The sequence below is a fragment of the Myxocyprinus asiaticus genome, chromosome 29, assembly GCF_019703515.2.
Source record: "Myxocyprinus asiaticus isolate MX2 ecotype Aquarium Trade chromosome 29, UBuf_Myxa_2, whole genome shotgun sequence".
Taxonomy (NCBI): Eukaryota; Metazoa; Chordata; class Actinopteri; order Cypriniformes; family Catostomidae; genus Myxocyprinus; species Myxocyprinus asiaticus.
In genome coordinates this window covers 17,337,828-17,353,990 of record NC_059372.1, presented here as the reverse complement: position 1 = coordinate 17,353,990, position 16,163 = coordinate 17,337,828, and the positions used below count along the sequence as shown (strand labels likewise).

The 16,163-nt window shown below is 36.9% G+C and overlaps 1 protein-coding gene across 5 annotated transcripts in view; it reads right to left on the bottom strand.

Annotated features, from left to right (window-relative positions):
- Positions 1 to 4,386: 4,386 nt before the first annotated feature.
- LOC127420131 (ubiquitin conjugation factor E4 B-like) overlaps positions 4,387 to 16,163 on the bottom strand; it is a 30,838-nt gene continuing 19,061 nt past the window's right edge. For all 5 annotated transcript variants that reach the window (XM_051662159.1, XM_051662161.1, XM_051662162.1 and 2 more), the window contains 14 exons: positions 14,413 to 14,526; positions 13,912 to 14,110; positions 13,155 to 13,293; positions 12,401 to 12,500; positions 12,079 to 12,206; positions 11,895 to 11,993; positions 11,317 to 11,552; positions 10,446 to 10,572; positions 10,170 to 10,314; positions 9,247 to 9,381; positions 7,364 to 7,555; positions 7,023 to 7,197; positions 5,568 to 5,714; positions 4,387 to 5,434 (listed from right to left, as the gene is read on the bottom strand). In XM_051662159.1, the coding sequence (XP_051518119.1) occupies positions 5,367 to 5,434; positions 5,568 to 5,714; positions 7,023 to 7,197; positions 7,364 to 7,555; positions 9,247 to 9,381; positions 10,170 to 10,314; positions 10,446 to 10,572; positions 11,317 to 11,552; positions 11,895 to 11,993; positions 12,079 to 12,206; positions 12,401 to 12,500; positions 13,155 to 13,293; positions 13,912 to 14,110; positions 14,413 to 14,526 (2,004 nt within the window). In that variant the 3' untranslated portion in view covers positions 4,387 to 5,366. The remainder of the gene's footprint in view (positions 5,435 to 5,567; positions 5,715 to 7,022; positions 7,198 to 7,363; positions 7,556 to 9,246; positions 9,382 to 10,169; positions 10,315 to 10,445; positions 10,573 to 11,316; positions 11,553 to 11,894; positions 11,994 to 12,078; positions 12,207 to 12,400; positions 12,501 to 13,154; positions 13,294 to 13,911; positions 14,111 to 14,412; positions 14,527 to 16,163) is intronic.

Below are 16,163 nucleotides of genomic sequence, written 5' to 3'. Positions count from 1 at the left end.
TTTAATGAAATTATTACGTCAACTGCCCTGTCAACAGCTTGAATGACAGTCGGCCTGACCAATGAAATGACAGCAATGTTTGAGCGATGTGTCATTCAGCCAATGAAAATCCTGGAAAAGCTCATGTGGGCTGTATAGCTGTGACGCAATACTGCAGGGTCGCTTACGCTCCGCTGTGGCGTGGCACCGTCCAACACTGAAGTAAAGGGCGCCACCTAGCAGGAACATGTTCAAAACAGGAAGAAGTTCACCCAAAAATGAAAATTTGCCAATCATTTACTCACCCCAGGTGTTCATGACTTTCTTTCTTCTGCTGAACACAAACGAAGATTTTTTTGGAAGAATATCTCAGCTCTGTTGTTCCATAAAATGCACGTGAATCGTGGCTATAACTTTGAAGCTCCAAAAAGCAAATAAAGGCAGCATAAAAGTAATTCACGCAACTCCAGTGGCAGGGTTCCCGCGGATCCTTAAAAAGTCTTAAAATAACTTAAATTCGGTTTTCCGAAAATTAAGGTCATAATAAGTCTTAAACATCTTAAAAGATACAACAAAAGTCTTCATTTTTATTTAAAGAGGTCTTAAATTTGGGGACGGAAAGATGGGAATCATGATATGACCTAAATTTCAAACTTATTTGATTTAATTAAATGCGCTGCATCCTTCAGAGCAGGCGCGAGGCCACCCAATCAAAACTGTAGGAATATATTAACAGTTTGCAGTGGCGGACTGGCCATTGGGAGATCCGGGACTTTTCCCGGTGGGCCGGTCGCGTTATGCAGAACGCGCCACAAAACGGCGCCGCGATATGCGAAAAGAACATCTTTGCTCGTCATCTACCCGCAACTGTGTGGCAGGCGACCTAAATAAATAAACATCTGAGTCACTCGCGTTTTTCACCAGACCTCTTATTTTATACAGACTACTAATCAAAATAAATATTTTGCAACACTGCAGCAGCTCCATGAAGCCCAGAACGTCAGCCAAAGGAGAGTTGTCAGATTAATTAAAGATACGACCTTTTGGGAAATAACCAACTCCTGTGCAAAGCAGGAGGACTGAAAAGTGTCTAATAATAATAATGTTTATTGCATCATATCTCTTATTTTATATTTATTTCTATGGCCATTTCATTTTTCATTGCATCCTTTTGACCTATTAAGGTAAATTACTAATAATTAACTTTAATAATTGTTTAAATTATATATATATATATATATATATATATATATATATACCGCTTCAGAGTGAAAACGTGACTGTTGTATTTTCTCCAAGCACGCGGGGGGGGGCTTGTGAGTGTTTTCAGCTGTTGCAGAGCAGTTCACAATCATTAATTATCAAGTGCATCTGGAATGTAATTAAATTTGGACTCTTGTAGCCTCTGTCTGGCCCACCCCATCACAGAAAGGAAAGACTAAGATCATTTAATATAGGCAACCAATTTTAAAAACTATTGGCAGACTAACTGGCTTTCTTTCAACACATTATCGAATCAGCACAATCCAATATCGGCTGACTTCTAATTTGTATTTAATTATATAATGGTGCATAAACCAATTAATGTGATATATGTGGAAAACATGTATTGAGTATTTTAAACTTGCATATACAGTATTCTACCCTGTTTTGCTGATAAGCAATGTTAAGGCCATGTTGAATGTGTACCCCTGCCTGTTTAAGTAAGAGTCTCTCATACAGGGTGTATTTTGAGATTGTGTTGGTTTGTTTTGGTATGGGGATACTGTATTTTATTTGTTCAGGTCTTGAAAAAACGTCTCAAAAAGTCTTAAATTTGATTTAAAAAACTCTGCAGTGGTTAAATATCTTGCTTATTCCGAATATCTATACTTCTCTACTATATAGTATGCGAAAAACAGTATTACTAGTTTCTTGACCTACTATTTCCGGCGAGATTTTGAAGTGCGGATCAACTGCACACTTAACGATCCCATAATCCCTCGGGAGCCGAGGTGACGTCACGTTCAAAACACTGGATTTAAACAAACGTGGTGAATCGCGAGACGGAGGGTTCTTCTCAACTGTAAACGCAATATATACCAAGGTAATTGTTCCTTGTGCTTAAATGGTGTTTGTTTAACAAAACCAAAGCAGATCGTTTTCGCGGTTGTTCTTATTACGTCATATATTCGGGTCACGAGACGATGCCAATGTCCCCGGATGAAGTATGTCCGAAATCTATTCATACTACTCTCATGCATACCTAAAAGAATGTGCTGTTTTGACAGCAGATAAGTGCGTCCTTCATCAAATACAGTACATACTGTGGCAGTACGCGATTTAAGACGCAGCATATATCTTCAGAAGCGACATGATAGCTGTGGATGAGAAACACATCGATATTTAATTCCTTTTTCACTTTAAATTCTCCTCCCTGCCCAGTAGATGGCAATATGCACAAAGAATGTGAATCGACAAAACAAAAGAATAATGTGAAAGTGGAGATTTATAGTAAAAAAGGACATTAAAATTGAAATGTTTCTCATCCACAATTATATATTAGATATGGGTTTAAACTCTAGAGTCTTATGGATCACTTTTATGCTGCATTTATGTGCATTTTGGGCCTTCAAAGTTCTAGTCACCATTCACTTGCATTGTTTGGACCAACAGAGCTGAGATTTTCTTCTTAAAATCTTTGTTTGCGTTCAGCAGAATAAAGTCATACATATCTGGGATTGTATGAGGGTGAGTAAATGATGAGAGAATTTTCATTTTTGGGTGAACTATCCCTTTAAGCTCTTCCTACTTTAAGAATTATGGTAATTTAAAGATTACTTCTGAATCCTAATTTGTTCACATATAATTAACTAGCTGGTGCCAGTGATCTCACTAAACAATTACAAGCATTCTTATATCATGAGACTTTCAAGACTTTCTCAAAAATACAAATCATCAGGGTTGGGAGGGTTACTTTTGAAATGTATTCCACTACAGATTACAGAATACATGCTGTAAAATGTAATTTGTAACGTATTCCATTAGATTACTCAAGGTCAGTAACATATTCTAAATACTTTGGATTACTTCTTCAGCACTGGTAGATTTTTTCACTTGTTTTGACTATAAAAACTCTGCCAGTACAGTGAGACAAAATACATGTTAAAAATACATTCTCTGAAAAACCTAAATATCTTGTGCAGTGTTGTTTCTAAAACAAGATAAATCAAACTGATCTTGTTTTAAGGATTTTTAGATATTTTTACAGGAAAATACAAAATTATCAAGAATATGATTTTTGCCCTAATATCAAGTCTTATTAGAAAAAAGAAATTATGATCCAACGTGAATTTTCTTGATAAAAATTATGATTGTGTCTGGTAACATGTGCATGTAAAATGGCTAGAAATAGCATTTTAACTTTGCGTAAAGCTGACAATTTACACAAGGTTAATTTCTACTTTTTCTGCTCCAAACTTACTTCAAACTTACTTCTCTGTCTGCTCGTATGAATGTAACACATCATAAGAAAGTGTTTCACCGCTGTTCAAATGCACTTTGGATCGCATCATTTATATGTATAAATGTTTTCCATCTGAAAGGACTAAATATTAAATGAAACAAATGACAATAAAATGCAAAGTAATCTCTTCAGTAATCAAATTCTTTTTGAATGTAACTGTATTCTAATTATCGATTATTTAAATTGTAACTGTAGTGGAATACAGTTACTTATATTTTGTATTTTAAATCCGTAATCCCGTTACATGTATTCCGTTACTCCTCAACCCTGCAAATCATTACATGTAGGTAATTCATTGACTGAAATTAATAAGAATATAAGATAAAGGGGAACAAGGCTTTAGTTTAAAACACCTATAGCCAAAGATTTTATAAAAACACTTTACAAATTATGTGTAGTAGCTCTGAAAAGCATATGAATGAACATTGTTTTAGTTCATGTGACCAGGCAGTTGAATTGAACTTGTATCATATATGGAACAACTTATACTGAAATACAGTTAACACTTATTTGATTTGACTGTAAATACTGCAAGATATAATAATGATGATTATGAATTTAAAGGTATAGTTGACAAAAAAATACATCTGTAAATTACTCGCCCTCTGTTCCAAACTATGTATGACTTTCATTCTTGCATGGAACAAAGAAAAGGGATGTTTGGCAAAATGTTAGGGACTGATAGCCTCAGTCACCATACACTTATATAGCTTTGTTTTTCCATAAAATGAGAGTGCATGGTGACTGAGACTAAAAATTTTGCTTTGTATGCTCCAAGGAAAAAAGAAAGTCACATGGTTTCAGAACAACACAGGGTGAGTAAATTACAGATTTTTCATTTTTGGGTGCCCCATCCCTTTAGCAATAACCAGCAAGTTTGAAAAGAAGTGCAACAGCTATGATTGTGTGTGCATTGCCATTTATTACAGTTCAAAGACCTAGGTCCGAAGAATGTTTGTAGCAAAGGAAGTAAATTCCTGTACAGTTAAACCCTTTTAAATGTCACTGAAAATACTCTAAATTTACGCATAAGTTCAACATTCGGGGTGAATATTAATAACAAGAGCTGATAGACCTTTTTAATCCCAAAAAATGTGGATGAACACAGAAAAAAAACATGGTGTACTGGCATTGTTTATGACAATAATGCTAACCACAGCTTTACATTCTCTCATTTGTTTCTGGTTTTCAGCTCTTAATCAAGAAAAAAAAAAAAATAATTCAACAAGGTGCATGAGCAGACTTATGTCAAAGGCTGTGCACAAATGATTTTTTTCCAAGAAAAAAGAAAAAAACATTTCCACCAGCATATATCCATAAATTTAAACCAACACCTATTTAGTATGTTCTACAAAAAATCTCGAGTTTGTTAATGTGATGATTCTTTCCTATTCCAGGTATTATGTGTGAAAGGTAGGTTTGGGCCTAATCTGTAAACTGTGTCTGCAGCTAATTCTTTGTGGTAGTATTGACTGTCCAAATGGAAATACTGGTACTGATTAACAATATCTTTCCAAACAGCACACAAACATGAAATGGATCCCTTTCATCAATGTTCTCCCTTACCATCAGAAACATTCAAATTCATCCACAAGGCCAATGAAAACAAAACAAGATGCAATTTTTGAACACATCCAATTGTTATAATTGTGGGGTGTGAGACTGTTGCGCCTCAGTATGTATGTAGACATATACAAATTCAAAATGTTTCAAAAGTCTAAACATTATTATGTTTCAATTTAGAACCATGAGCCTTTCAGACAGTGGCTCAATAAAAAGGATAAAGGGGGGCAAATCAATTTAGGTACTGTGATCTTTTTCCTGTTCAAATTCAGTTCACTTCCAGCATGGTGAAAACGTTTAAACTGAGGGCAAGCTTGGCTCACTGAGAAAAACGACCACTCTGCTTCTCTCTCTTCCAAGACTGGATACGTTCCTTTAGCTCTGGGACTGTGGGGAAGAAAAAAAACGTTAATATCAATGTTATACAGACTACCTTTTAAAATGGGTGGCAGCAAGGCCACTCAAGCTGTCTTTGACAAGCTCATATTTGAAGAACTGCTCTACAGTGCGTGTGTGATACCTGGTTCCAACATGTTTTCAGTCAAGGGCTGTCTGTTAAAGGGGTCAGTGGGAGAGTTCAGGAGGTGTCGCAGGATAATGGCTCGGTCCATGATGTTTCCAGAGGGCAGTATCACAGGGTCAGTCATAAGAGTGTCCATCAGTGGGTCTGTCAAGTAGGACTGCACTATTAATTAATGCTCCCAACTACTGATAACCTTACTGATCAGCTGTAAACTAACTTGACATATGCTTAACTCATTAAACCACGAGTTTGTTGACTTTGTAAACCAGTGGAAATGGATGTTAAGGTAGCCATGACAGGATCTATTTGTGGCTAGTTTAAAAATAGAAGGTGGACCAGCCCCAGATGGTTTAAACTTCATGGCTGGTGACACCTCAAAACACTCCATAAGAACATTAGCGACTGAACACATTTGATGGTTTACGTTTATGGATTTGGCAGTTGATTTTATCCAAAGTGACTTGCATTCAAGGTATAGATTTTATCAGTATATGTATGCCCTGGAAATGGAAACCATGACCTTCGTATTTCTAGTGCTATGCTGTCCAAGTAAGTAGAGCTACTGGAACCCTAATGTGAGATTATATCTAGTTTAATGTGGACTGTATTCCCCTTCTAAATTATATTCCAGTTCATAGTTGTGGACCTGATCTTCGCAATGCTGAGAAGCTTCTTTAAATGCACACCTCGGGTCTTTAGTGACCCGGGACCTCATTCCACCCTCTGTACCTCATGCATTTATTTTTTTTAAGTTATGCCCACACCTCTTTAGTATTCCTCAACATTTCTCTGCTGAATAGTGTAACAAAAAGGCAAAATAGCACAAAAAAAAAAAAAAAGAATTATGATTATTTTTTTATAACTGCTTGATTACCAAAAGTGGAAAGGGTCATTAATTAACATAACTTTGTAGTTTTTTTTTTTTTTTTTGTGCTTCCATAAATCATTTTTTTTTAATGATTTTTTTTAATATAAGTTAACTATCACTGGAAGGATATATATTTCTTTGTTTATTACAAGACAAATGAATATTATATTCATAAAAATGACTACTATATCATGTTGATTTTCAGTGTGACAAAGGTGAATTTCAATATCCCACATGCCTGTACACAAACTCACTGAGCACTTTATTAGGAACACCTGTACACCTACTTATTCATGCAATTATCTAATCAGCCAATCATGTGGCAGCAGTGCAATGCATAAAATCATTCAGATACGGGTCAGGAGCTTCTGTTAATGTTCACCTTAACTGAAAAACATATTCTATTCTATTATTTTCCAATTGTCTCATAAATGTTCTGAAAATGTGACACTGTCTGGGCATTTTGTAGATCCATTCACGATAGATTTACGTGCCAGGTCACATAAGACCCGAGTATGTAATAATGTTTGGCGAAACACCCATGCATTTAAGGGTTAAATAGACACTCAATGCTTAGAACCCACCTTTGAACTCATCTGGTGCATCGCTGTAATCCATCTCAGACTGAGAATTGCGGGCTACTATCTCCTCCACCTTCTCAGACAGAAGTTTGAATTTCTCAATAGCAATGGTGGACTTTATGCCCGCCTTTCTCATTTTAGAAATTACCTCCTCAAAGAGCTCCCTGCTGTATGACCGCTGAATGTGAGAAAAAAACAATGAAACAAGCACGTGAAATCAAGAAAGATGGGAGGGGAGATGCATTATATGAGTTTTTTTGCAATTATATTCAGCACCACACAGTAGGAATAGTAGTGGAAGACTTTTAACTACTATTGTGAGATGTTGCTGAGCTGGTGCAGACCTGGTCATCTGCAATGGCTTTAGCAAATCGGGCACAGTCCAGCTGCAGGTAGATATCTGTGAGCTGATCCAGGAGCTTCTTTGGCTCAAAACCATATTTTTCTGGGTTTTCCACCTTCAGGTCTCGACATTTAGGCCCACACAGCTGCTGAAGGTTATAGTTCAACATGGCGGCCAGACGAGGCCCCAATTCCTGTTCAATAAAACAGTATACACATCAGCCACAATACAAAAAAATTAATCACTTATAGGTTAATTATATAATGAACCTACATATACACTCACCTGCCACTTTATTATGTACACCTGTACACCTACTTATTCATGCAATTATCTAAACAGTCAGTCGTGTGGCAGCAGTGTAATGCATAAAATCATGCAGATATGGGACAGGAGCTTCAGTTAATGTTCACATCAACCATCAGACTGGGGCAAAAATGTGATCTCAGTGATTTTGACCGTGGCATGATTGTTGGTGCCAGATGGGCTGTTGATCTCCTTGGACTTTCACGCAAAACAGTCTCTTGAGTTTACTCAGAATGGTGCGAAAAACAAAAAACAACCAGTGAGCAGCAGTTCTGTGGATGAAAAAACCTTGTTGATGAGCGAGGTCAATGGAGAATGGCCAGACTGGTTTGAGCTGACAGAAAGGCTACGGTAACTCAGATAACCACTCTGTACAATTGCAGTGAGCAGAATAACATCTCAGAATGCACAACATGTTGAACCTTGAGGCGGATGGGCTAAAATAGCAGAAGAGGATGTTGGGTTCCACTTCTGTCAGCCAAGATCAGAAATATGAGGCTGCACTGGGCTTACCATTTGTGTACCTCAGCAGAAATCAAGATTTGTCAGACTAGGTGATGTTTTTCCAATTATCTACTGTCCAGTTTTGGTAAGCCTGTGCCCACTGCAGCCTCAGTTTCCTGTTCTAAACTGACAGTAGTGGTACCCTTAGGGGTCTTCTGCTGCTGTAGCCCATCCTCCTCAATGTTCAACGTGTTGTATGTTCAGAAATGCTTTTCTGTATAGACCTGTTGTAACACGTGTTTATTTGGGTAACTGTCACCTTCCTGTCAGCTTGGTCCAGTCTGACCATTCTCCTCTGTTCTCAGTCATTAACAAGCTGTTTTCTCTCACAGAACTGCCGCTTGCTGGATGTTTTTTTTGTTTTTCACACCATTTTCTTAGAGACTGTTGTCCATGAAAATCCCAGGATATCAGAGTTATAGAAATACTCAAACCAGCCTGTCTGGCACCAACAATCATGCCACGGTCCAAATCACTGAGATAAATTTCTTTCCCCATTCTGATGGTTGATGTAAACATTAACTGAAGCTCCTGACCCATATCTGCATGATTTTACACATTACACTGCTTCCACATGATTGGCTGATTAGATAATCTCATGAATAAGTAGATGTACATGTGTACCTCATGTTCCTAGTGGCCGGTGAGTGTACAGACTTTGCTTATTAGTGTCAGTAGAACTGTCCTTTCTCGCACCTCCTCTGAATAAACTCAATGTTCTGACCCTGGCAGTAGCTCAATATTCCCTGAAAATTATAAATACCTGCAGAGGGCAGAGCGCAAGAGATTCATTTATAGACAGTGGCAGATCCTCATGTTTTAACCAAACCTAGATTTGTCAGACTTATTGTACCTTACCTCTTTATAAGGTGTTAAGTAAAATAAGAAATGTCCTTTTCAATGCCACTCTATAGATTTGTTTGTTATTAAAAAATTTCTATCGACTAGCTTATACTGTGGTCCTGCCATTGCTTAGATGACTTCAGCCACAGCTCACATGATGTCACAATAATCTGGCAAGGGTGTGTTTGTTTGTTTACAGTGGTCAGGAGTGAGATAAATTTCTGTGCTTACAGGCCTGAGGAAGGGCTTTTGGACCTGTTTGGTGAGAATATGGAACATGTCCACTGTCTCTGCAGCTAAAGCCAGGTAGGAGCGTGACACTCTCTCATCCTGAGTCAGCTGGGACTGACGGCTCTGTTGCTGGTCCTGAGGATCAGAACATTTCATATCAAATCAGAACTGATCTAAAGCACAGTTCAAGAGAAAAAAAAGACAAGTGGTGAAAAGAATAGCCTTTAAATGGATAGTACACCCAAAAATGAAAATTCTCTTATCATTTACTCATGCCATCTCAGATGTGTATGTCTTTCTTCTGCAGAACACAAAGATTTTTAGAAGAACATCTCAGCTCTGTAGGTCCTTACAATGCAAGTGAATGGTGATCAGCCCTTTAAAGCTCCACAAATCACACAAAGGCCACATAAAAGTAATCCATAAGGCTCTAGAGGTTTAATCCAATCTATTTGTCACACACACTTATCATATCTCTTCTGAAGATATAGATTTAACCACTGGAGACTTATGGATTTATTTTATGTAGCCTTTGTGTGATTTGTGAAGCTTCAAATGCCTGGTCACAATTCACTTGCATTTTAAGGACCTACAGAGCAGAGATATTCTTCTAAAAACCTTTGTTTGTGTTCTGCAGAAGAAAGTCATACATCTGGGATGGCATGAGGGTGAGTAAATGATGAGACAACGTTAATTTTTGGGTGAAGTATCCCTTTAAGACACAGCCTCAAGCATAATCTATAATGATAAACCCTCTAGGACACCCACTTTAATACTGACTCCTCCTATTCCATTAATAAAAAAACTTGCTTCCTTTTAGTTTTGAAGCTAATGTTTTGATGACAAGATAGTGTTGGTTCTTCCATTACAGATTATGCATTTAGGGTTCGTGAATTATTGGTCAAGCTGTGATATCCGCTGACCCTGGGCAGCTGATCCCACTGCTCTTTGTTCTTCATCTCCTCCTGGATCTCATGGATGCGTTTCAAAGACTCCAAACTCTCGTCCAGCAGAAAAGTTGTATCGTTAATCAGCATGTTGATGTAGCGCACAAACTGTTTTCCAGAGCTGCAGAACGACAGAAAGAAGAAAGTTTAAATTAATTTGATTTACCAAAGACATTTACCAAGTATCAGCTGTACAAACGACAATTTAACAATTTCAAAAAGCACTCAAGACTAAACTAGTACTGAACTCACTTGAACTCCTCTAGGAAGGTGCCTTGGTGGCTAACATTTTGCCACAGGCTTTTGAATATGGTGCTGATGTGGTAGCGAATGGTGAACTTGTCATAGAACTCACTTGTAGCTCCAGTGTGCTCAACATCTAGGAAAGCAGTTAAAGCAATTAGCATTCAAATAAAATACAATGCACAATGAAGTTTTTTATTCCAGGTTCATTACAAGTTAAGCTCAACCGGCAACATTTGTGGCATTTTATTGATTACCACAAAAATTTATTCTGACTTGCCCCTTTTGACTTTTTCTTAAAAAAAAAGAAAAAAGTGAGGTACTTACAATGGAAGTGAATGGGGCTAATTCTTATACATTAAAATGCTCACTATTTCAAAAGTACAGCCACAAGATGTAAACAATATGTGTGTTAACATGATTTTAAAGTGATAAAATCACTTACTAACCTTTTCTGTGTAAAGTTATAGCCAATTTTACAACTTCATTGCAATGATGATATAATGTCAACAAACTCTAAAATGACTAAAAATTACGATTTAAACAACTTTACAGCTCAAATAATACATACGTTTTAAAAGAAGAATTAATATAAGTGTTTTTGTAAAATTATAAGTTTCACATTTCTGCCTTTAAACCCTCCAAAAATTGGCCCCATTCACTTGTCTCATAAGTGCTTCACGGTAACCCAGATTTTTGCTTTTTTTTTTTTTTTTTAAAGAAAAGGAGTGACGATTAATGAGTGAGTGATTAATATTTGTAGTTATCAACATTATGCCACAAATGCTGTCGATTGAGCTTATCTTGTATCGAACCCGGAATATTCCTTTAAGCCATTATAATGTCACTCCCACTGATGATGGGAACCTCCCCCTTTCACCTGTGTAGAACTTCATGAGGGCGGGCACAAGCTGATTGATAGCCAGTGGGTGGTTCTCCATCATCTCAAAGAAACGGTGAGTGCGTGGCTGTACTGCGGGGTTGGTGACGAACAGCACCTCGACCAGCTTAGCGATCAGGTATGGGTTCTTTATGTAGTTCTGACTGCAAATGAAGACCACCAGGAAAGTCACAATGTCCCCAGTGCATGGCTCATAGAGAACCTGTGGAGAGTACCTAAGCAAAGAAAGAAAAAAGTGAAAAATGAGTAAATATCAGACAATGATGAATGACAATAATTTTTTTAAATAAAATACTGTATATTTACATATAAATGACTTGCAGTATTTAGTATGTCACAAATATACAGTAGTATATACGGTAAAATATAATACACCTGTTCAGTAATCCTTAATTCTGCCCTGCAAAGGCAAAATGTAGTAACTAATAACAGAGTTATGACTTTTATTGTGTTTCTTAGACAATGATCTGTCCTGTGACAGACAAGGTTTGGCTCAACTCTGCTAGGATTCTTTGTGCGTAGGCAAGAATTGCTTCATTCTGTACTTGTAAACTTACTGCACAATAAAAAGTAGGAACTCGGCCACATCTTCAATGTAAAACTCAGGCAGTGCTGCAAAGCTTTTGGGGATCTCTAGGTTCAAGGGCAGGGTTACACTGTAAGGTGACACAGAAAATCAGAATAGGACATCATCTTGACTAAAACTAGAGTATCTGAGGAGGAGAAGTGAAGAGGACTGACTGTGGGAAAGCCGGCTCCACCATACGCAAGATGAGCTGGATAACCATACTGAAGAACTGCAGACATCTCCGCAGTAGGTTCTCGTCCAGCAGTCCTGCATCTGCGCAGGCTTTAGAGCGCACCAGTTTCTGTCAGCACAACAGCATACAATACATTCAAGCATTTACCACCACCAATTATTAATTTGTAATATTAAGGGCAAAAGCATTTCTTATATACAATATAGCATGTTATAACACAGTCGACAGCATTTGTCAACACAACAGTTGTTTAAAGTGGGGTTGTGATAGTTTGATAAAGACAGGCAGATGATAGCACTCACCTTCAGCTGGGTTTTACATCTCTTCAGCATTTCCCGATGACGACTAGCTAATGGGGAGTCTTTCCACTGGTTCTCACTGTTCTTCAGCTCTTCAACAGTTCTGTAAAACACACATATTCACCTTGACAATTGACCTCTTCTAACACCGTAAAAAAAAAAAAAAAAAAAAATTATAATGTGTATATATACATACATACATACATACATATATATATAGAGAGAGAGAGAATATTTTTGGCCTATCTATGTGGATGTGTCCTGCCGACAGCAGGGATGCAGATAATCCAGGCTTCATGAAGCCAGTAAACAATGTGAGCAGTCTAGTCTATAGCTTTCCATTTTAATGTGTAAGACTTCAATCCTTGCCACTGATTTAGCATTATCTGCTATCCAACATATAAGCTTATAATTCAGGCATTAAGCCAAACAAAGACATGACTTGGGGCAGCAACCTAGAAACACCTTGTACAACACAACAAGCATCGACTCAACCAGTGGTGTGCACTGGGAGCGGGACTATCTGTTTGTTTGATCAAAAGCAGACAGGGGCGTATTCGGAAAGCTGTTTAGAAAACATTATTTTTGCAATTCCATTTGGTGGCGTTAGTGCTGCAGAAATTACACAGTTTAGCTTTAAATAAGCCATTTGTAGGTTGATTGCTCCAGACAGTATAAACAATCTATACTTACATTACCATTTTCAACATTATCAATAATGGTAACAATTGTTTGAAACTGGATAGCTGTTACACACCTGTTCAGATCTCGGATCGCTCTCAGTCTGCGTATGTAGCGTCGACAGCACGGAAGGATGGACAGGTGATGTGCGTGAAGCGTCAGGAAGAAGCACTCTGTTGGAAACTTGGGCTCAGAGAACTTGGATGGGCCTTCATCTGTAGAGAAAGGAGAAGAATGTTAGATTGAGCTTTTTTTTGCTAGCACAAGCTTAAAGTGTACCTGGATGATTGTCTGTTTTAAACAAACTGAGGAAAAGTGAATTACAGTGCACTTATGCAAGCAAAGTTAATGGAGCAACCAGGGGTAAAATGTCTCGCAGAGGAGCACAATGCTGATTCATAGAACCTGCAACCTTATGGTTAGCAACCCAGATCTTGAAAGCTAAAGGGTGTAATTTTTTTTATGTTGAAATCTTTGTCCTACCCTAGTTTGATATGCAGAAATAACTATCAGTAAGCTATTCCTATGTTTTAACACTGGCACTATAAAAAAATATTTTCTACAAAACATTACTCTGTTTGTTTGAGCATCTTGACCTGCCAAACACAGCATCATTGGCTCAACCAATGGCATGAGTTTGGGGTGGAACTATCTGTTTGTCCAACCAATGAGAGATGGGGGAGTGCTTGAGTAACCTGTTTTAAAAAAAAATGCATTATTTTGGCAATTTTGTTTGGTGACATTGAAATCAGACTTCACATTTAAACACTATGCTACATCACCCCCTAACTTCCAGCATGATTAATCTATTCCAGAACAAAGCCCACACTCACGCAGCTCTGTGAACCAGCTCTTCAGCTCCTCCATTGTGGCTTTGAGCCGGGTCTCTTCCGGGCTGACGCTCAGTCGACACTTGGGGTGGAAGATGTAGAGAGGATCCACTGTGTCCAGCTTGATCTTCATACTCAGCTGCTGCAGCACCCACAGGAAGTTCATCATGAAGCCGTCTGTGGACACCAGCTTATCATCAGTCTGTAGCCAGAAGAGAGAAAAGAAAAACAAAAATAATTATCATTATTTTTAACAAACAGAAACATCTCTAATAGTAACTGCCCAAGTATTTATGCCTAGTAAACCAAGTTATGCGGACACTTACCCAAAATAATACAAAACAAAAGGAAATTGTACTACGTAATAACTAAAAAAAAACAATAGACCCTACAAGAACCATTTGCAACGACTTAACATCAGCTTTTTCAACAGCATTTTGCAGTTTAGCACTCTTTAAAAAAAACACTGTAGCCCAGACTTACAAAAAGGTGTGAGCAACATACCTGCATCTGAGCCTTCTTCACATTACGATTCACCAGAGCTGCCATGTAGCTCAGAGCCGCTTCCCTTGTCTCTCCATTTAGCAAGATGTTGTGCAAGATTTTAAATAGATCTCCCTAACAAACCAACACCAATACACAAAGCATTACAAATTTAGTCTTTTAAGTTTTTCGTGTTTCAACAAATTAATTTAATTTTTAAAGCAAAATCAATAAAGCAAAAATATTCACCGACCCTCAGCAGGGGCATTTACGGTATAATCGTATATTGTGATATTTTTCACCCAGCCCAATAGGGAAGTGAACTTTTTCATGAACAATTGTAAAATGAAGTAATTTTATGGAGACCTGCACAAACACGTGTAATCAATTCCATATTGCAACATGTTACCTATTAATTGTTGCATATTTGTTTTTTTGCATTTTGTTTTTGAGTAGTCTATGTGCATAATAAAAAAAAAAATATTTTATTGAAAAACTTGAAAATAGTAAATTATTCGCTTTTGCTATGGCTCTTTAGAAAAAATACATCAACCAAAAATTAAAAAAAATTGTCTCCTTAGTGAAAAAAGGTAGAGATTAAATGAGTGGGGCCAAAATTAAATGAGCATGCAATTTCTTATTTGGTTGCTAATGTTTTTTTAAGCACGTTGCTATGCAGTTGCTAGGGCACTGTTAGGTGGTTCCTTACTGGTCCAAGTCAAACGAGCCAACCCCCATGCCTTTTTCTCGTGATATCAAATAATTTCAATTTATATTCTAAGTAGGAAAACAATTTAACTATACGCAAATAACCGTTCATTTATGTAAACTATATATGTTAATACAAGATAACGTGTTAACGTGAACATTACTACACTCATATTAGCTACAATGCTTAACAGTTTATTGCGTATTATGAATGAATTTATTAGAGTAATAATGTATTAACAACTTTCTTAGTAGCCTAATAAAAGGAACATTAATGACAACTGTTAATTTAAATACATATTTAACATCAAGTTACCATATCATGTTTCTGAGTACTCCACACCATGCCAGCAAGAAACTTACCCTGATATACATATTGTAAATTTATATGGGACTATAATTACAAGTCTTTTTTTAATTTTTTTTTATGAGGGGTCTTTCATAAATTCACAGTATGCCCACCTCTTCAGACACTACTACACCACTGCTTCTGGAGTAAATGAATGCTAAAATAACATATCTAAAGGTGACATTTCTTATTTCTTATAACTGTTGTTAATAAGTAATTTAAAAATAGTTAACCATAGTTTTACTACAGTAATATTGTAGTAGGTTAATTGTGTGGTAACTATCTAAATACCATGGCTTTTGGTATATGTCTCATCACTGTCACGACTGCTATGTTGATCGGAACTGCACCCAAGAATTTCACACACCATTGCACTTGTGTATATGGCTGTGTGACAATAAAGTGATTTGATTTGATTTGATTTGAAACTATAGTTACTGTAGTGAATCCATGGTTAATTTTTGTAAGGGTAAACAAAACTTTCTGTTTAGGCTCACAATGTAAAAAATAAATAATAATAATGACTTGAATTATGACTAAAAATTATATTTTAAATTACCTATTTTATCCCAAGAAATAAAAATAAATAAATAAATAATTTTATAGAATTATCGGTATCAGTATCGACGATATTGGACTTGAAATTATTGATTAATTCAATAAGTGGTATTGCCCATCCCTACGTTTTAGTGTGGACAGGTGAAATGGAGATACT